The 15,336-nt window shown below is 41.3% G+C and overlaps 1 protein-coding gene across 4 annotated transcripts in view; it reads right to left on the bottom strand.

Annotated features, from left to right (window-relative positions):
• Positions 1-15,336, bottom strand: part of LOC110520038 (cadherin-13) — a 606,276-nt gene that overhangs the window by 346,330 nt on the left and 244,610 nt on the right. For all 4 annotated transcript variants that reach the window (XM_036974547.1, XM_036974542.1, XM_036974537.1 and 1 more), the window contains one exon: positions 4,939-5,052. In XM_036974547.1, coding sequence (XP_036830442.1) covers positions 4,939-5,052 — 114 coding nt within the window. The remainder of the gene's footprint in view (positions 1-4,938; positions 5,053-15,336) is intronic.

Below are 15,336 nucleotides of genomic sequence, written 5' to 3' on the forward strand. Positions count from 1 at the left end.
AGTTTGTCCATAACACCTATAGAACTCCTGTAAGCCAATCTAATCTGCTGACTGTAGGTCTCCCTCACGCTCCCTGTCTCTTTCTCTCACATTGGGGGCATGACACTTTGCCTTGGTGCTTACCCACCACTGAGAGCCACAGGGGGAGGGAGGAAGGCTATACTATGAATCCTCCACAGACCCCTCAGGGACCCAAAGTTCCCCAGATACCACAGGACAGAGGGGGAATAGAGAGAACTTAGCTTCAGAAGAACTCTCCAGTCTGCAATTATCTATTATGTGCATTGCTCAGCTTTGTGATGTCTCTCTTTTAAGGTTTCATTTTCAGACTCTCTTTCTGGGTGTTCTGAGAAGTGGTTGATTCTTTAGTCTCATCTGCAAAGCTCTCTCTCTCGGTCGCAGACACGCACAGACACACACACACACACACACACACACACACACACACAGTCCTGAAAATACATTGCTTCATGTCTTAGTGTTCCTTCTGCAAATGAGGCTGTGAGGACTCAATTATGGAAGGTATAACCTCTGTAAAAGTCCAATAGCTGTTCCACATAAACATTTTAAATCTATTCCTGTTTTTACAGATGGTCTGTAGGCTTGAACCTGTATGTCTGAGTTCCTAAATGGAACAGCAGTAAAATGGGCCCTCCATCTATCTCATCTAAGCTGAATTACTTGTACACACATTAACACCAAACAACTCTGATCAAATGACCTAGCCACCAATGTATTCCGAAAAATCAATCAAAGAACTTGAGCATGGTACTGACTAAATGTTGTTTTTTATCAACCCTTGGTAACATAACCAGATAAGGATGTCAAGGATCTAGCCTTTTTATTAAAAAGGAATACATCAAGTTATATTCATCGAGTCATATATTTGTTTTGACTGTCATCCAAAACGGATTGGGTAGTTTTAGTAGTAGTAAAAATAGAAAAATATCCAATTCAAACACACACAGTTTTATTTGTGAGGGGTAATTGTTTATTCTGCTTAAATGCTAATTATTCTTGTTATTCAAATCAAATCAAATTGTATTTGTCACATGCATAGTGAAATGCTTACTTACAAGCCCTTAACCAACAATGCTTTTTTCTGGGATATTGGTGTTGATGTGAGCCATGACCAGCCTTTCAAAGCACTTATTGGCTACAGACATGAGTGTTACGGATCAGTAGTCCTTTAGGGAGGTTACCTTAGTGTTCTTGGGCACAGGGACTATGGTGGTCTGCTTGAAACATGTTGGTATTACAGACTCAGTCAGGGAGAGGTTGAAAATGTCAGTGAAGACACTTGCCAGTTGGTCAGCGCATGCTCGGAGAACACGTCCTGGTAATCCATCTGGCCCTGTGGCCGTGTGAATGTTGACCTATTTAAAGGTCTTACTCACATCGGCTATGGAGAGCGTGATAACACAGTCGTCCAAAACAGCTGGTGCTCTCATGCATGCTTCAGTGTTGCTTGCCTCGAAGCGAGCATAGAAGTAATTTAGCTCGTCTGGTAGGTTCGTGTCACTGGGAAGCTCGTGGCCCTGCTTCCCTTTGTAGTCTGTAATAGTTTTCAAGCCCTGCCACATCCGTTGAGAGTAAGAGCCAGTGTAGTACGATTCAATCTTATTCCTGTATTGACGCTTAGCCTGTTTGATGGTTCGTCGGAGGGTAGAGCGGGATTTCTCATAAGTTTCCAGGTTAGAGTCCGGCTCCTTGAAAGCGGCAGCTCTACACTTTAGCTCAGTGCAGATGTTGCCTGTTATCCATGGCTTCTGGTTGGGGTATGTAAGTAATGTCACTGTGGGGACGACGTCATCCATGCACTTATTGATGAAGCCAGTGACTGATGTGGTGTACTCCTCAATGCCATCGGAAGAATCCCGGAACATATTCCAGTCTGTGCTAGAAAAACAGTCCTGTTGCTTAGCATCTGCTTCATCTGACCACTTTCTTATTGACCGAGTCACTGGTGCTTCCTGCTTCAGTTTATCTTGTAAGCAGGAATCAGGAAGACAGAATCACAGTCAGATTTGCCAAATGGAGGGTGAGGGAGAGCTTTGAACGCATCTCTGTTTGTGGAGCAAAGCTGGTCTAGAATTTTTTTCCTCTGGTTACACATTTAACCTCTTGAACATCTGGGGCAGTATTTCATTTTTGGATGAAAAACGTTCCCGTTTTAAACAAGATATTTTGTCACGAAAAGATGCATATACAGTGCCTTGCGAAAGTATTCGGCCCCCTTGAACTTTGCGACCTTTTGCCACATTTCAGGCTTCAAACATAAAGATATAAAACTGTATTTTTTTGTGAAGAATCAACAACAAGTGGGACACAATCATGAAGTGGAACAACATTTATTGGATATTTCAAACTTTTTTAACAAATCAAAAACTGAAAATTTGGGCGTGCAAAATTATTCAACCCCTTTACTTTCACTGCAGCAAACTCTCTCCAGAAGTTCAGTGAGGATCTCTGAATGATCCAATGTTGACCTAAATGACTAATGATGATAAATACAATCCACCTGTGTGTAATCAAGTCTCCGTATAAATGCACCTGCACTGTGATAGTCTCAGAGGTCCGTTAAAAGCGCAGAGAGCATCATGAAGAACAAGGAACACACCAGGCAGGTCCGAGATACTGTTGTGAAGAAGTTTAAAGCCGGATTTGGATACAAAAAGATTTCCCAAGCTTTAAACATCACAAGGAGCACTGTGCAAGCGATAATATTGAAATGGAAGGAGTATCAGACAACTGCAAATCTACCAAGACCTGGCCGTCCCTCTAAACTTTCAGCTCATACAAGGAAAATATTGATCAGAGATGCAGCCAAGAGGCCCATGATCACTCTGGATGAACTGCAGAGATCTACAGCTGAGGTGGGAGACTCTGTCCATATGACAACAATCAGTCGTATATTGCACAAATCTGGCCTTTATGGAAGAGTGGCAAGAAGAAAGCCATTTCTTAAAGATATCCATAAAAAGTGTTGTTTAAAGTTTGCCACAAGCCACCTGGGAGACACACCAAACATGTGGAAGAAGGTGCTCTGGTCAGATGAAACCAAAATTGAACTTTTTGGCAACAATGCAAAACGTTATGTTTGGCGTAAAAGCAACACACCATCCCCACTGTTAAACATTGTGGTGGCAGCATTATGGTTTGGGCCTGCTTTTCTTCAGCAGGGACAGGGAAGATGGTTAAAATTGATGGGAAGATGGATGGAGCCAAATACAGGACCATTCTGGAAGAAAACCTGATAGAATCTGCAAAAGACCTGAGACTAGGACGGAGATTTGTCTTCCAACAAGACAATGATCCAAAACATAAAGCAAAATCTACAATGGAATGGTTCAAAAATAAACATATCCAGGTGTTAGAATGGCCAAGTCAAAGTCCAGACCTGAATCCAATCGAGAAGCTGTGGAAAGAACTGAAAACTGCTGTTCACGAATGCTCTCCATCAAACCTCACTGAGCTCGAGCTGTTTTGCAAGGAGGAATGGGAAAAAAATGTCAGTCTCTCGATGTGCAAAACTGATAGAGACATACCCCAAGCGACTTACAGCTGTAATCGCAGCAAAAGGTGGCGCTACAAAATATTAACTTAAGGGGGCTGAATAATTTTGCACGCCCAATTTTTCAGTTTTTGATTTGTTAAAAAAGTTTGAAATATCCAATAAATGTCGTTCCACTTCATGATTGTTTCCCACTTGTTGTTGATTCTTCACAAAAAAATACAGTTTTATATCTTTATGTTTGAAGCCTGAAATGTGGCAAAAGGTCGCAAAGTTCAAAGGGGCCGAATACTTTCGCAAGGCACTGTAATTGACAGCTTTGGAAAGAAAACACTCTGACGTTTCCAAAACTGCAAAGATATTGTCTGTGAGTGCCACAGAACTAATGCTACAGGCGAAACCAAGATGAAATGTCATACAGGAAGTGAGTCAGATTTTGAATGCTCTGTGTTCCAATGTCTCCTTATATGGCTGTGAATGCGCAAGGAATGAGCCTACACTTTCTGTCGTTTCCCCAAGGTGTCTGCAGCATTGTGACGTATTTGTAGGCATATCATTGGAAAATTGACCATAAGAGACTACATTTACCAGGTGTCCGCTCGGTGTCCTCCGTCGAAACTATTGCGTAATCTCCAGGTGCGTGCATTTTTCCATTTTGGTCAGAGGAGAAACCAAACTGCCACGAGTGATTCATCATCGAATAGATATGTGAAAAACACCTTGAGGATTGATTCTAAACAACGTTTGCCATGTTTCTGTCGATATTATGGAGTTAATTTGGAAAAAAGTTTGCCGTTGTAATGACTGAATTTTCTGGTTTTTTTCTTAGCCAAACGTGATGAACAAAACGGAGCAATTTCTCCTACACAAATTATCTTTTTGGAAAAACTGAACATTTGCTATCTAACTGAGAGTCTCCTCATTGAAAACATCCGAAGTTCTTCAAAGGTAAATTATTTTATTTGAATGCTTTTCTTGTTTTTGTGAAAATGTTGCCTGCTGAATGCTAGGCTTAATGCTATGCTAGCTATCAATACTCTTACACAAATGCTTGAAAAGCATTTTTTGAAAATCTGAGATGACAGTGTTGTTAACAAAGGCTAAGCTTGTGAGCCAATATATTTATTTCATTTCATTTGCGATTTTCATAAATAGTTAACGTTGCGTTATGGTAATGAGCTTGAGGCTATAATTACGCTCCCGGATACGGGATTGCTCGTTGCAACAGGTTTTAACATGCTGGTAGAGATTAGGTAGAATGGATTTGAGTTTCCCTGCATTAAATTCCCCGGCCACTATTCACAGTGGAGAGGCATGTTTTCACTGGAATATGGTTTTCAGTGGAATATGGTGGTAAACTCACCACAATCCGTCTATTAGTGTATCAGAAGGTGTCCGAGGTGGGACGGACAGGTGAGGCTTACCGTGCCAATGACTTTCGGGAATGGGGGCTCCATGTTCTCACTGACATGCATGCGGGGGGCGAACAGGGCTCTCTTTGATCTGTAGGGCTGGATCTGTCCAAGGCCAAGGATCTCCTTTGAACACACAGAGGGAGGGGTGGCATTAAAACAACATATTGTATAGTTTATACATTACCTATGTGGTCTGGTGTGGCTCAGTTGGTAGACTATGGAGTTAGCAATGCCTGGATCATAGGTTAAATTCCTGCTGGGGCCACCCATATATAAATGTAGGAACTCACTTTAGTAAGTCCCTTTGGGTAAAAGCGTCTGATAAATGGCATATATACAGTCAGTTCTAAAAGTACTGGGACAGTCATACAGTTTTGGTTGTTTTGACTCCATACTCCAGCAATGAAATGACACAATGACTATGAGGTTAAAGTTCAGACTGTCGGCTTTAATTTGACGGTATTTCAATGCATATTGGGTGAACCGTTTAGATATGACAGAGCTTTTTGTGCATAGTCACCCCATTTTAATTCACATGTACCGTACATATACTGTACCACTCAAAAGTTTGGACACCTACTCATTCCAGGGTTTTTCTACATCGTAGACTAGTAGCGAAGACATCACAATTATGAAGTAACACATATGGAATCATGTCGTAACTAAAAAAGTGTCAAACAAATCAAAATATGTTTTATATTTGAGATTCTTCAAAGTAGTCAGTCTTTGCCTTGATGACAGCTTTGTACACTATTGGCATTCTCTCAACCAGCTTCATGAGGCAGTAACCTGGATTACATTTCAATTAACAGGTGTGCGTTGTTAAAAGTTAATTTATGGATTTTCATTCCTTCAGTATTCGGAAGGTTGGATGACTGAGGTGCCCAAAGTAAACTGCCCGTTACTTAGGCCCAGAAGCTAGGATATTAATGGTAGTATTGGATAGAAAACACTCTAACGTTTCTAAAACTGTTAAAATAATATCTGTGAGTATAACAGAACTGATTTGGCAGGCGAAATCCCGAGGACAATCCATCCAGGAAAATTATTTTTTGAGGTCATTCGACTTTCCAATGCTTTTCTATGGGAAAGCCAAATTATTTGGTCCCAGATTGCAGTTCCTATGGCTTCCACTAGATGTCAACAGTCTTTAAAAATTGTTCAATTTTATTATTTTTTTTAAATGAAGAAGTAGTTGTATTCTTTCTAAGTGTCACAGAGGAGGACTCTAGTATTTTGGTGAGCATGAATGAATGCGCGCTCCTTATTGTTGTTTTTTCCGGTATTGGAAACAGTTTATTCCGTCTTAAATTTGATTGATTATTTACATATTAGGATACCTGAGGTTGGATTAGAAATGTTGTTTGAAATGTTTGGACCAAGTTTATAGGTTACTTTTTAGATTCGATTATAGGCATGTTGGGTGAGTTGGAACAGGTGTTTTTCTGAATCAAATGTGCCAAATACATTTTAGAGATATAAAGAAGGACTTCTTTGAACAAAACGACCATTCATTGTGTAACTGGGATATTTGGGATTGCAAAAATATGAAGATCTTCAAAGGAAAGCAATACATTTTATGGCTATTTCTGACTTTTGCAATTTTTTTTATTTAACTTTTTATGGCTGCAGGGGTAGTATTGAGTAGCTTGTATGAAAAGGTTCCCATTGTAAACGGCCAGCTCCTCAGTCTCAGTTGCTAATATATGCATATTATTATTAGTTTTGGATAGAAAACACTCTAAAGTTTCCAAAACTGTTTGAATAACAGAACATTTGCAGTTGATATATTATCGATTATATATTTTAAGAACAACCTGAGGATTGATTATAAAAAACGTTTGACATGTTTCTGTGGACATTATGGAAACTATTTGGAATTTTCGTCTGCGTTGTCGTGACCACTCTTTCCTGCGGATTTCTGAACATAACGTGACAAACAACGGAGGTATTTTGGATATAAAAATAATCTTTATGGAACAAAAGGAACATTTGTTATGTAACTGGGAGTCTCGTGAGTGAAAACTTCCGAAGATCATCAAAGGTAAACGATTAATTTGATTGCTTTTCTGATTTTCATGACCAAGCTTCCTGATGCTAAGTGTACTTAATGTTTTGTCGAGCGATCGATGAACTTACACAAACACTTGGATTGCTTTCGCTGTAAAGCATTATTTCAAAATATGACACAATAGGTGGATTAACAAAAGGCTAATCTGTGTTTTCCTATATTGCACTTGTGATTTCATGAATATAAATATTTGTAGTAATATTTATTGAATGCTATTCAGCGGTTGTCGATGACACTTATCCCGATAGGGGGATTGCAGCCATAACAAGTAAACCAGGTAGGCAAGTTGAGAACAAGCTCTCATTTACAATTGCGACCTGGCCAAGATAAAGCAAAGCAGTTTGACACATACAACAACAACACAGAGTTACACATGGAGTAAAACAAACATACAGTAAATAATACAGTAGAAAAATAAGTATATATACAATGTGAGCAAGTGAGGTGAGATAAGGGAGGTAAAGGCAAAAAAAGGCCATGGTGGCGAAGTAAATACAATATAGCAAGTAAAACACTGGAATGGTTGATTTGCAGTGGAATGTGCAAAGTAGAGATAGAAATAATGGGATGCAAAGGAGCAAAGTAAATAAATACAGTCAGAAAATATGTAGTTGTTTGGGCTAAATTATAGATGGGCTATGTACAGGTGGAGTAATCTGTGAGCTGCTCTGACAGCTGGTGCTTAAAGCAAGTGAGGGAGATAAGTGTTTACAGTTTCAGAGAACTGGAAGGAGAGGCAGCCAAAGGAACAATTGGTTTTGGGGGTGACCAGAGAGATATACCTGCTGGAGCGCGTGCTACAGGTGGGTGCTGCTATGGTGACCAGCGAGCTGAGATAAGGGGGGACTTTACCTAGCAGGGTCTTGTAGATGACCTGGAGCCAGTGGGTTTGGCGACGAATATGTGGTGGGTAGTATATGGGGCTTTGGTGACAAAACGGATGGCACTGTGATAGACTGCATCCCATTTACTGAGTAGGGTTTTGGAGGCAATTTTGTAAATGACATCGCCGTAGTCGAGGATTGGTAGGATGGTCAGTTTTACAAGGGTATGTTTGGCAGCATGAGTGAAGGATGCTTTGTTGCGAAATAGGAAGCCAAGATGTTTGATGTGAGTTTGGAAGGAGAGTTTACAGTCTAACCAGACACCTAGGTATTTGTAGTTGTCCACATATTCTAAGTCAGAGCTGTCCAGAGTAGTGATGTTGGACAGGCTGGCAGGTGCAGGCAGCGATTGTTTGAAGAGCATGCATTTAGTTTTACTTGTATTTAAGATCAATTGGAGGCCACGGAAGGAGAGTTGTATGGCATTGAAGCTCGCATGAAGGGTTGTTAACACAGTCTCCAAAGAAGGGCCAGAAGTATACAGAATGGTGTCGTCTGTGTAAAGGTGGATCAGAGACTCACCAGCAGCAAGAGCGACATCATTGATGTATACAGAGAAGAGAGTCGGTCCAAGAATTGAACCCTGTGGCACCCCCATCGAGACTGACAGAGGCCCGGACAACAGACCCTCCGATTTGACACACTGAACTCTATCAGAGAAGTAGTTGGTGAACCAGGCGAGGCAATCATTTGAGAAACCAAGGCTGTCGAGTCTGCCGATGAGGATGTGGTGATTGACAGAGTCGCAAGCCTTGGCCAGGTCAATGAATACGGCTGCACAATATTGTTTCTTATCGATGGTGGTTAAGATATCGTTTAGGACCTTGAGCGTGGCTGAGGTGCACCCATGACCAGCTCTGAAACCAGATTTCATAGCGGAGAAGGTATGGTGGGATTCGAAATGGTCGGTAATCTTGTTTGTTGACTTGGCTTTCTAAGACCTTTGAAAGGCAGGGTAGGATAGATATAGGTCTGTGGCAGTTTTGGTCTATAGTGTCTCCCCCTTTGAAGAGGGGGATGACCGCAGCTGCTCTCCAATCTTTGGGAATCTCAGACGACACGAAAGAGAGGTTGAACAGGCTAATAATAGAGGTGGCAACAATTTCGGGAGGTAAATTTAGAAAGAAAGTGTCCAGATTGTCTAGCCCGTCTGATTTGTAGGGGTGCAGATTTTGCAGCTCTTTCAGAACATCAGCTGACTGGATTTGGGAGAAGGAGAAATGGGGAAGGCTTGGGCGAGTTGCTGTAGGGGGTGCAGTTCTGTTGACAGGGGTAGGGTAGCCAGGTGGAAAGCATGGCAAGCCGTAGAAAAATGCTTATTGAAATTCTCAATTATAGTGGATTTATCGGTGGTGACAGTGTTTCCTATGTTAGTTAGGGATGTACATTTTAGAATTTTTGATCGTCTTCCTAAGCCAGGATTCAGACACGGCTAGAACATCCGGGTTGGCAGAGTGTGCTAAAGCAGTGAATAAAACAAACTTAGGGAGGAGGCTTCAAATGTTATCATGCATGAAACCATGGCTATTATGGCTACAGAAGTCATCAAAAGAGAGCGCCTGGGGAATAGGAGTGGAGCTAGGCACTGCAGGGCCTGGATTCACCTCTACATCACCAGAGGAACAGAGGAGGAGTAGGATAGGGGTACAGCTAAAAGCTTTGAGAATTGGTTGTCTAGAATGTCTGGAACAGAGAGTAAAAGGAGGTTTCTGGGGGCGATAAAATAGTTTCAAGGTATAATGTACAGACAAAGGTATGGTCGGATGTGAATACAGTGGAGGCAAACATAGGTATTGAGTGATGATTAGAGAGATATTGTCTCTAGAAACATAATTGAAACCAGGTGATGTCATCGCATGTGTGGGTGGTGGAACTAATAGGTTGGATAAGGTATAGTGAGCAGGGCTAGAGGCTCTACTGTGAAAAAAGCCAATAAACACTAACCAGAACAGCAATGGACAAGGCATATTGACATTAAAACCTGTTAAAGAGGCTGCGAATTTTTGCAGCTTTTTGTTAAAAATCGCGCAACATTTCAACGTCCTGCTACTCATGCCAGGAATATAGTATATGCATATGATTAGTATGTGTGGATAGAAAACACTCTGAAGTTTATAAAACTGGTTAAATCATGTCTGTGACTATAACAGAACGCGTTTAGCAGGAAAAATCCCAAGGAAAACCCTAAAAATATCCCTCCGCCAGTCTCTGTATTGTCTATGGCAAGGGAAAATAGATAGGGCCCTGTTTACAATGCCTACAGCTTTCACACGATGTTGCCAGTACTGTCAATTGATTTTAAATTAAATTAATCCTTGGTAAAATGAGGAATAGGCACTTCCTGTCGTCGAGCACACCACAGGAAGTAATGAAAGAGAGAATGTGGACTATGATTTCAAAACGTGCTGCTATTGAATACAGATCGATTATTTGATCGATTATTAACGTTTACTAATACCTAAGGTTGGATTACAAAAGTAGTTTGAAGTGTTTTCTCAAAGTTTATAGGTAACTTTTAACATTTTTAAAAATGACGGCTTTCGCCGAAAAGCATTTTAAAAATCTGACATGTTGGCTAGATTCACAACGAGTGTAGCTTTAATTGAGTACCCTGCATGTGTGTTTTAATGAAAGTTTAAGTTGTATCGAGTGATCATAAGGGTCCAGTGAGCAGTGAGGTTGGTTGGGGTAACGGCAATTCAGACAGCTAGCCGGGCCATCGGTAGCAAGCTAGCATAGGATGGAGGTCTGTTTTTAGCCACCTCGTGCATTTCCGTCGGCAGATTAGTGGGGATCCGTGTGGTTACCCCATAATGTTAACTTTCACTGCTATGCAGATGACACACAGATGTACATTTCAATGAAACATGGTGAAGACCCAAAATTGCCCACGCTAGAAGCCTGTGCTTCAGACATAAGGAAGTGGATGGCTGCAAACATTCTACTTTTAAACTTGGACAAAACAGAGATGCTTGTTCTAGGGTCCCAAGAAACAAAGAGATCTTCTGTTGAATCTGACAATTAATCTTAAGTGTTGTACAGTCATCTCAAATAAAACTGTGAAGGACCTCGGCGTTACTCTGGACCCTGATCTCTCTTTTGATGAATATATCAAGACTGTTTCAAGGACAGCTTTTTTCCATCTACGTAACATTGCAAAAATCAGAAACTTTCTGTCCAAAAATGATGCAGAAAAATTCATCCATGCTTTTGTTACTTGTAGGTTAGACTACTGCAATGCTCTACTTTCCGGCTACCCGGGTACAGCACAAAATAAAAAATGTGATCATATTACTCCGGTGCTAACCTCCCTACACTGGCTTCCTGTCAAGGCAAGGGCTGATTTCAAGGTTTTACTGCTAACCTACAAAGCATTACATGGGCTTGCTCCAACCTCTCTCTCTGATTTGGTCCTGCCGTACATACCTACACGTACGCTACGGTCACAAGACGCAGACCTCCTAATTTTCCCTAGAATTTCTAAGCAAACAGCTGGAGGCAGGGCTTTCTCCTATAGAGTTAACTTTTTACCCCCCTTGGGTTGTGCCGTGGCGGAGATCTGTGTGGGCTATACTCTGCCTTGTCTCAGGATGGTAAGTTGGTGGTTTAAGATATCCCTCTAGTGGTGTGGGGGCTGTGCTTTGGCAAAGTGGGTGGGGTTGTATCCTTCCTGTTTGGCCCTGTCCGGGGGTATCATCGGATGGGGCCACAGTGTCTCCTGACCCCTCCTGTCTCAGCCTCCAGTATTTATGCTGCAGTAGTTTATGTGTCAGGGGGCTAGGGTCAGTTTGTTATATCTGTGGTACTTCTCCTGTCTTATCCGGTGTCCTGTGTGAATTTAAGTATGCTCTCTCTAATTCTCTCTTTCTCTCTTTCTTTCTCTCTCTCAGAGGACCTGAGCCCTAGGACCATGCCTCAGGACTAACTGGCATGATGACTCCTTGCTGTCCCCAGTCCACCTGGCCGTGCTGCTCCAGTTTCAACTGTTCTGCCTGCGGCTATGGAATCCTGACCTGTTCACGGGACGTGCTACCTGTCCCAGACCTGCTGTTTTCAACTCTCTAGAGACAGCAGGAGTGGTAGAGATACTTTTAATGATCGGCTATGAAAAGCCAACTGACATTTACTCCTGGGGTGCTGACTTGAGGCACCCTCGACAACTACTGTGATTATTATTATTTGACCATGCTGGTCATTTATGAACATTTGAACATCTTGGCTCTGTTATAATCTTTACCCGGCACAGCCAGAAGAGGACTGGCCACCCCTCATAGCCTGGTTCCTCTCTAGGTTACTCCCTAGGTTTTGGCCTTTCTAGGGAGTTTTTCCTAGCTGACATGCCTCAACACCTGTATTGCTTGCTGTTTGGGGTTTTAGGCTGGGTTTCTGTACAGCACTTTGAGATATCAGCTGATGTACGAAGGGCTATATAAATACATTTGATTTGATTCGGTAGAGGGGATCAATCCAATTGGCAAAATAGATATAGTTAAATTGACCCAAGAAACATTGTCCGATAGACCTATTCAGATAGCAGCCGAATAGACAGCTAAAGATTAGCGGGCCGCAGATGGGCGTTCAGGTAACGTCGCGACGGAGTGGACAGTTTGATAACTCCCTCGGGCAGATTACGTCGGTAGTCCAGTCGTGAAGGCCCGGTGGGGCTCCGCATTGGCAGTAAAACGAGTCCGGATAGGTGATTGTAGCCCAGGAGTGGCTGATGAAACTCTTCAGCTGGCTAGCTCCGGAATAATTTATGTTTGCTCCGGGATCGACGTAAGCCAATAGTCACACGGATAGCAGCTAGCTAGCTGAGAGATCCAGGTGTAAATGTCCAGAGCTTGTGGTTGAAATCCGGGGACATGGAGAGAAAAATAGGTCCGGTATGTTCCAGTAAACTGGCTAGCTTCTGGCTATCTTCTGGCTAGCTTCTGGCTAGCTTCTGGCTAGCTTCTATTGTGGATTTCAGATTTATGGTAAATAATATATTTTTTTAAATTGGTGAGGCAGGAGAGTGTTTTGAAGTTGAGTTTTTGGAACATAAAAATATATAAAAGATATGCGAAGAAAGGTGTAAATATATATATATCCGGGACACGACAAGACGAGGACAAAGGATGTCTGACTGCTATGCCATCTTGGGATGAATAGGTTGGAATCTGTTTGGTTGGAAAATGTTTTTAATGCTTTTGTATGTGGGGCGCTGTCCTCAGATAATTGCATAGTGTGCTTTTGCCGTAAAGCCTTTTTGAAATCTGACAACGCGGCTGGATTAACAAGAAGTTGATCTTTTAAATTATGTATGAAAGTTTAATAGTACGATTTTTGTCATTTGAATTTGGCGCTCTGCAATTTCACCGTTAGTTGTCGAGGTGGGTCGCTTGAGACACGCCTAGCCCAAAGAAGTTTGAGCCAATCATTTGTGTTGTGACAAGGTAGGGGTGGTAAACTGAAGATAGCCCTATTTGGTAAAATACCAAGTCCATATTATGGCAAGAACAGCTTAAATAAGCAACGAGAAATGAAAGTCCATCATTAATTTAAGACATTTCAAGAACTTTTAACATTTCTTGAAGTGCAGTTGCAAATACCATCAAGTGTGTCACGGCTCCTCCTCTGCATTGCAGGGGCGGTTCCTCCTGCAGGCAGAGGAGGGTCGTTAGTGATTAGAGTCACCTGGGATCAGAGTATTTAAACTGTCACTAATCACCTCTCTCTCTCCGCTCCTCCAGGTATGAACCTGTTTTGTTTGTTCTTTTGTAGTTTTCACTCAGTCATTCACACACACAGATTCACACATCCATGCACTTTACATACACCTTACATTATGATACTTCCACACCTCATTCCTTTTTCTTAGTTTAAAGTTAATAGTTTTGTTTACAATAAAGAACATTTTTTAATTGACCTATACCTGTTGTTCGCATTTTTGCCACAGGCTATGAGCCGGCCTGTGACAAGTGGGGGCTCATCTGTAAAGTAAAGTTAATTGTACTTTAGTCTTACTTTAGTATTTTAGTTTTGTTACAGGAATTATATTCCTCTTTGTTTTAATACCCAATTAAAATTAAACACTGTCAATTCATAAGAATTTGTAAGACACTTATTTGTATAAAATGGACAGAGACCAGTCTTAAAAGTCAACCAGCAGCGTTTATTCTCGAGAGTACTGCCCATGATACATTTTACCACAGGTTATAAACTGAAAATGACGTCATTAGTTTTAGTACTAGCCCGTCTCATCTCCGCTCCAGTACAATGGCTGTATGGTTCTCAAGCTTTCCCACATCGTCTCTCCCTATTAAGATAATTTATGAACAGAGCCAAGGTCTGCCTGTGTAGATAAGCATTCTAGCCAGTCTGGCTATAAGTTCATTAATTTCTACCAAGGAACAGACAGTCATTGTTCTAATTCTTGATTGTATTTACACACATTATATTCAGTACTAGGATTATAAAGAAAATTCATACATATACAGTAATATAATAGTATTCTGATTAGTCAGTCCTGATTGAAATGTATACATACAGTGCCTTGCGAAAGTATTTGGCCCCCTTGAACTTTGCGACCTTTTGCCACATTTCAGGCTTCAAACATAAAGATATAAAACTGTATTTCTTTGTGAAGAATCAACAACAAGTGGGACACAATCATGAAGTGGAACGACATTTATTGGATATTTCAAACTTTTTTAACAAATCAAAAACTGAAAAATTGGGTGTGCAAAATTATTCAGCCCCTTTACTTTCAGTGCAGCAAACTCTCTCCAGAAGTTCAGTGAGGATCTCTGAATGATCCAATGTTGACCTAAATGACTAATGATGATAAATACAATCCACCTGTGTGTAATCAAGTCTCCGTATAAATGCACCTGCACTGTGATAGTCTCAGAGGTCCGTCAAAAGCGCAGAGAGCATAATGAAGAACAAGGAACACACCAGGCAGGTCCGAGATACTGTTGTGAAGAAGTTTAAAGCCGGATTTGGATACAACAAGATTTCCCAAGCTTTAAACATCCCAAGGAGCACTGTGCAAGCGATAATATTGAAATGGAAGGAGTATCAGACCACTGCAAATCTACCAAGACCTGGCCGTCCCTCTAAACTTTCAGCTCATACAAGGAGAAGACTGATCAGAGATGCAGCCAAGAGGCCCATGATCACTCTGGATGTATTTTGTTATAGTTGGTTAAGGTTTTGTCTAGATTGTCGTTGTCTTATTATTGATATGTTTGTTTATTTGTAATTTGGCTTATTTGATTATTGTTTTGTGGTAAGTTTAGTTCAGATTGCCAATTTTTTTGTTTGAGGGGATGTGTTGGTTGGGCCAATATTGGAGAGAGCATTGAGAGCCATGTGTTCTTTTGGTTCAGTTAGCTTGGTAGCTAAATTTGGTTAGCAATTCACTCTGGGTTTTTCTGGGTTTTGTTCAGGTGGGAGTCCTCTCATGTT

Source organism: Oncorhynchus mykiss, chromosome 1, assembly GCF_013265735.2.
Source record: "Oncorhynchus mykiss isolate Arlee chromosome 1, USDA_OmykA_1.1, whole genome shotgun sequence".
NCBI classification, from domain to species: domain Eukaryota; kingdom Metazoa; phylum Chordata; class Actinopteri; order Salmoniformes; family Salmonidae; genus Oncorhynchus; species Oncorhynchus mykiss.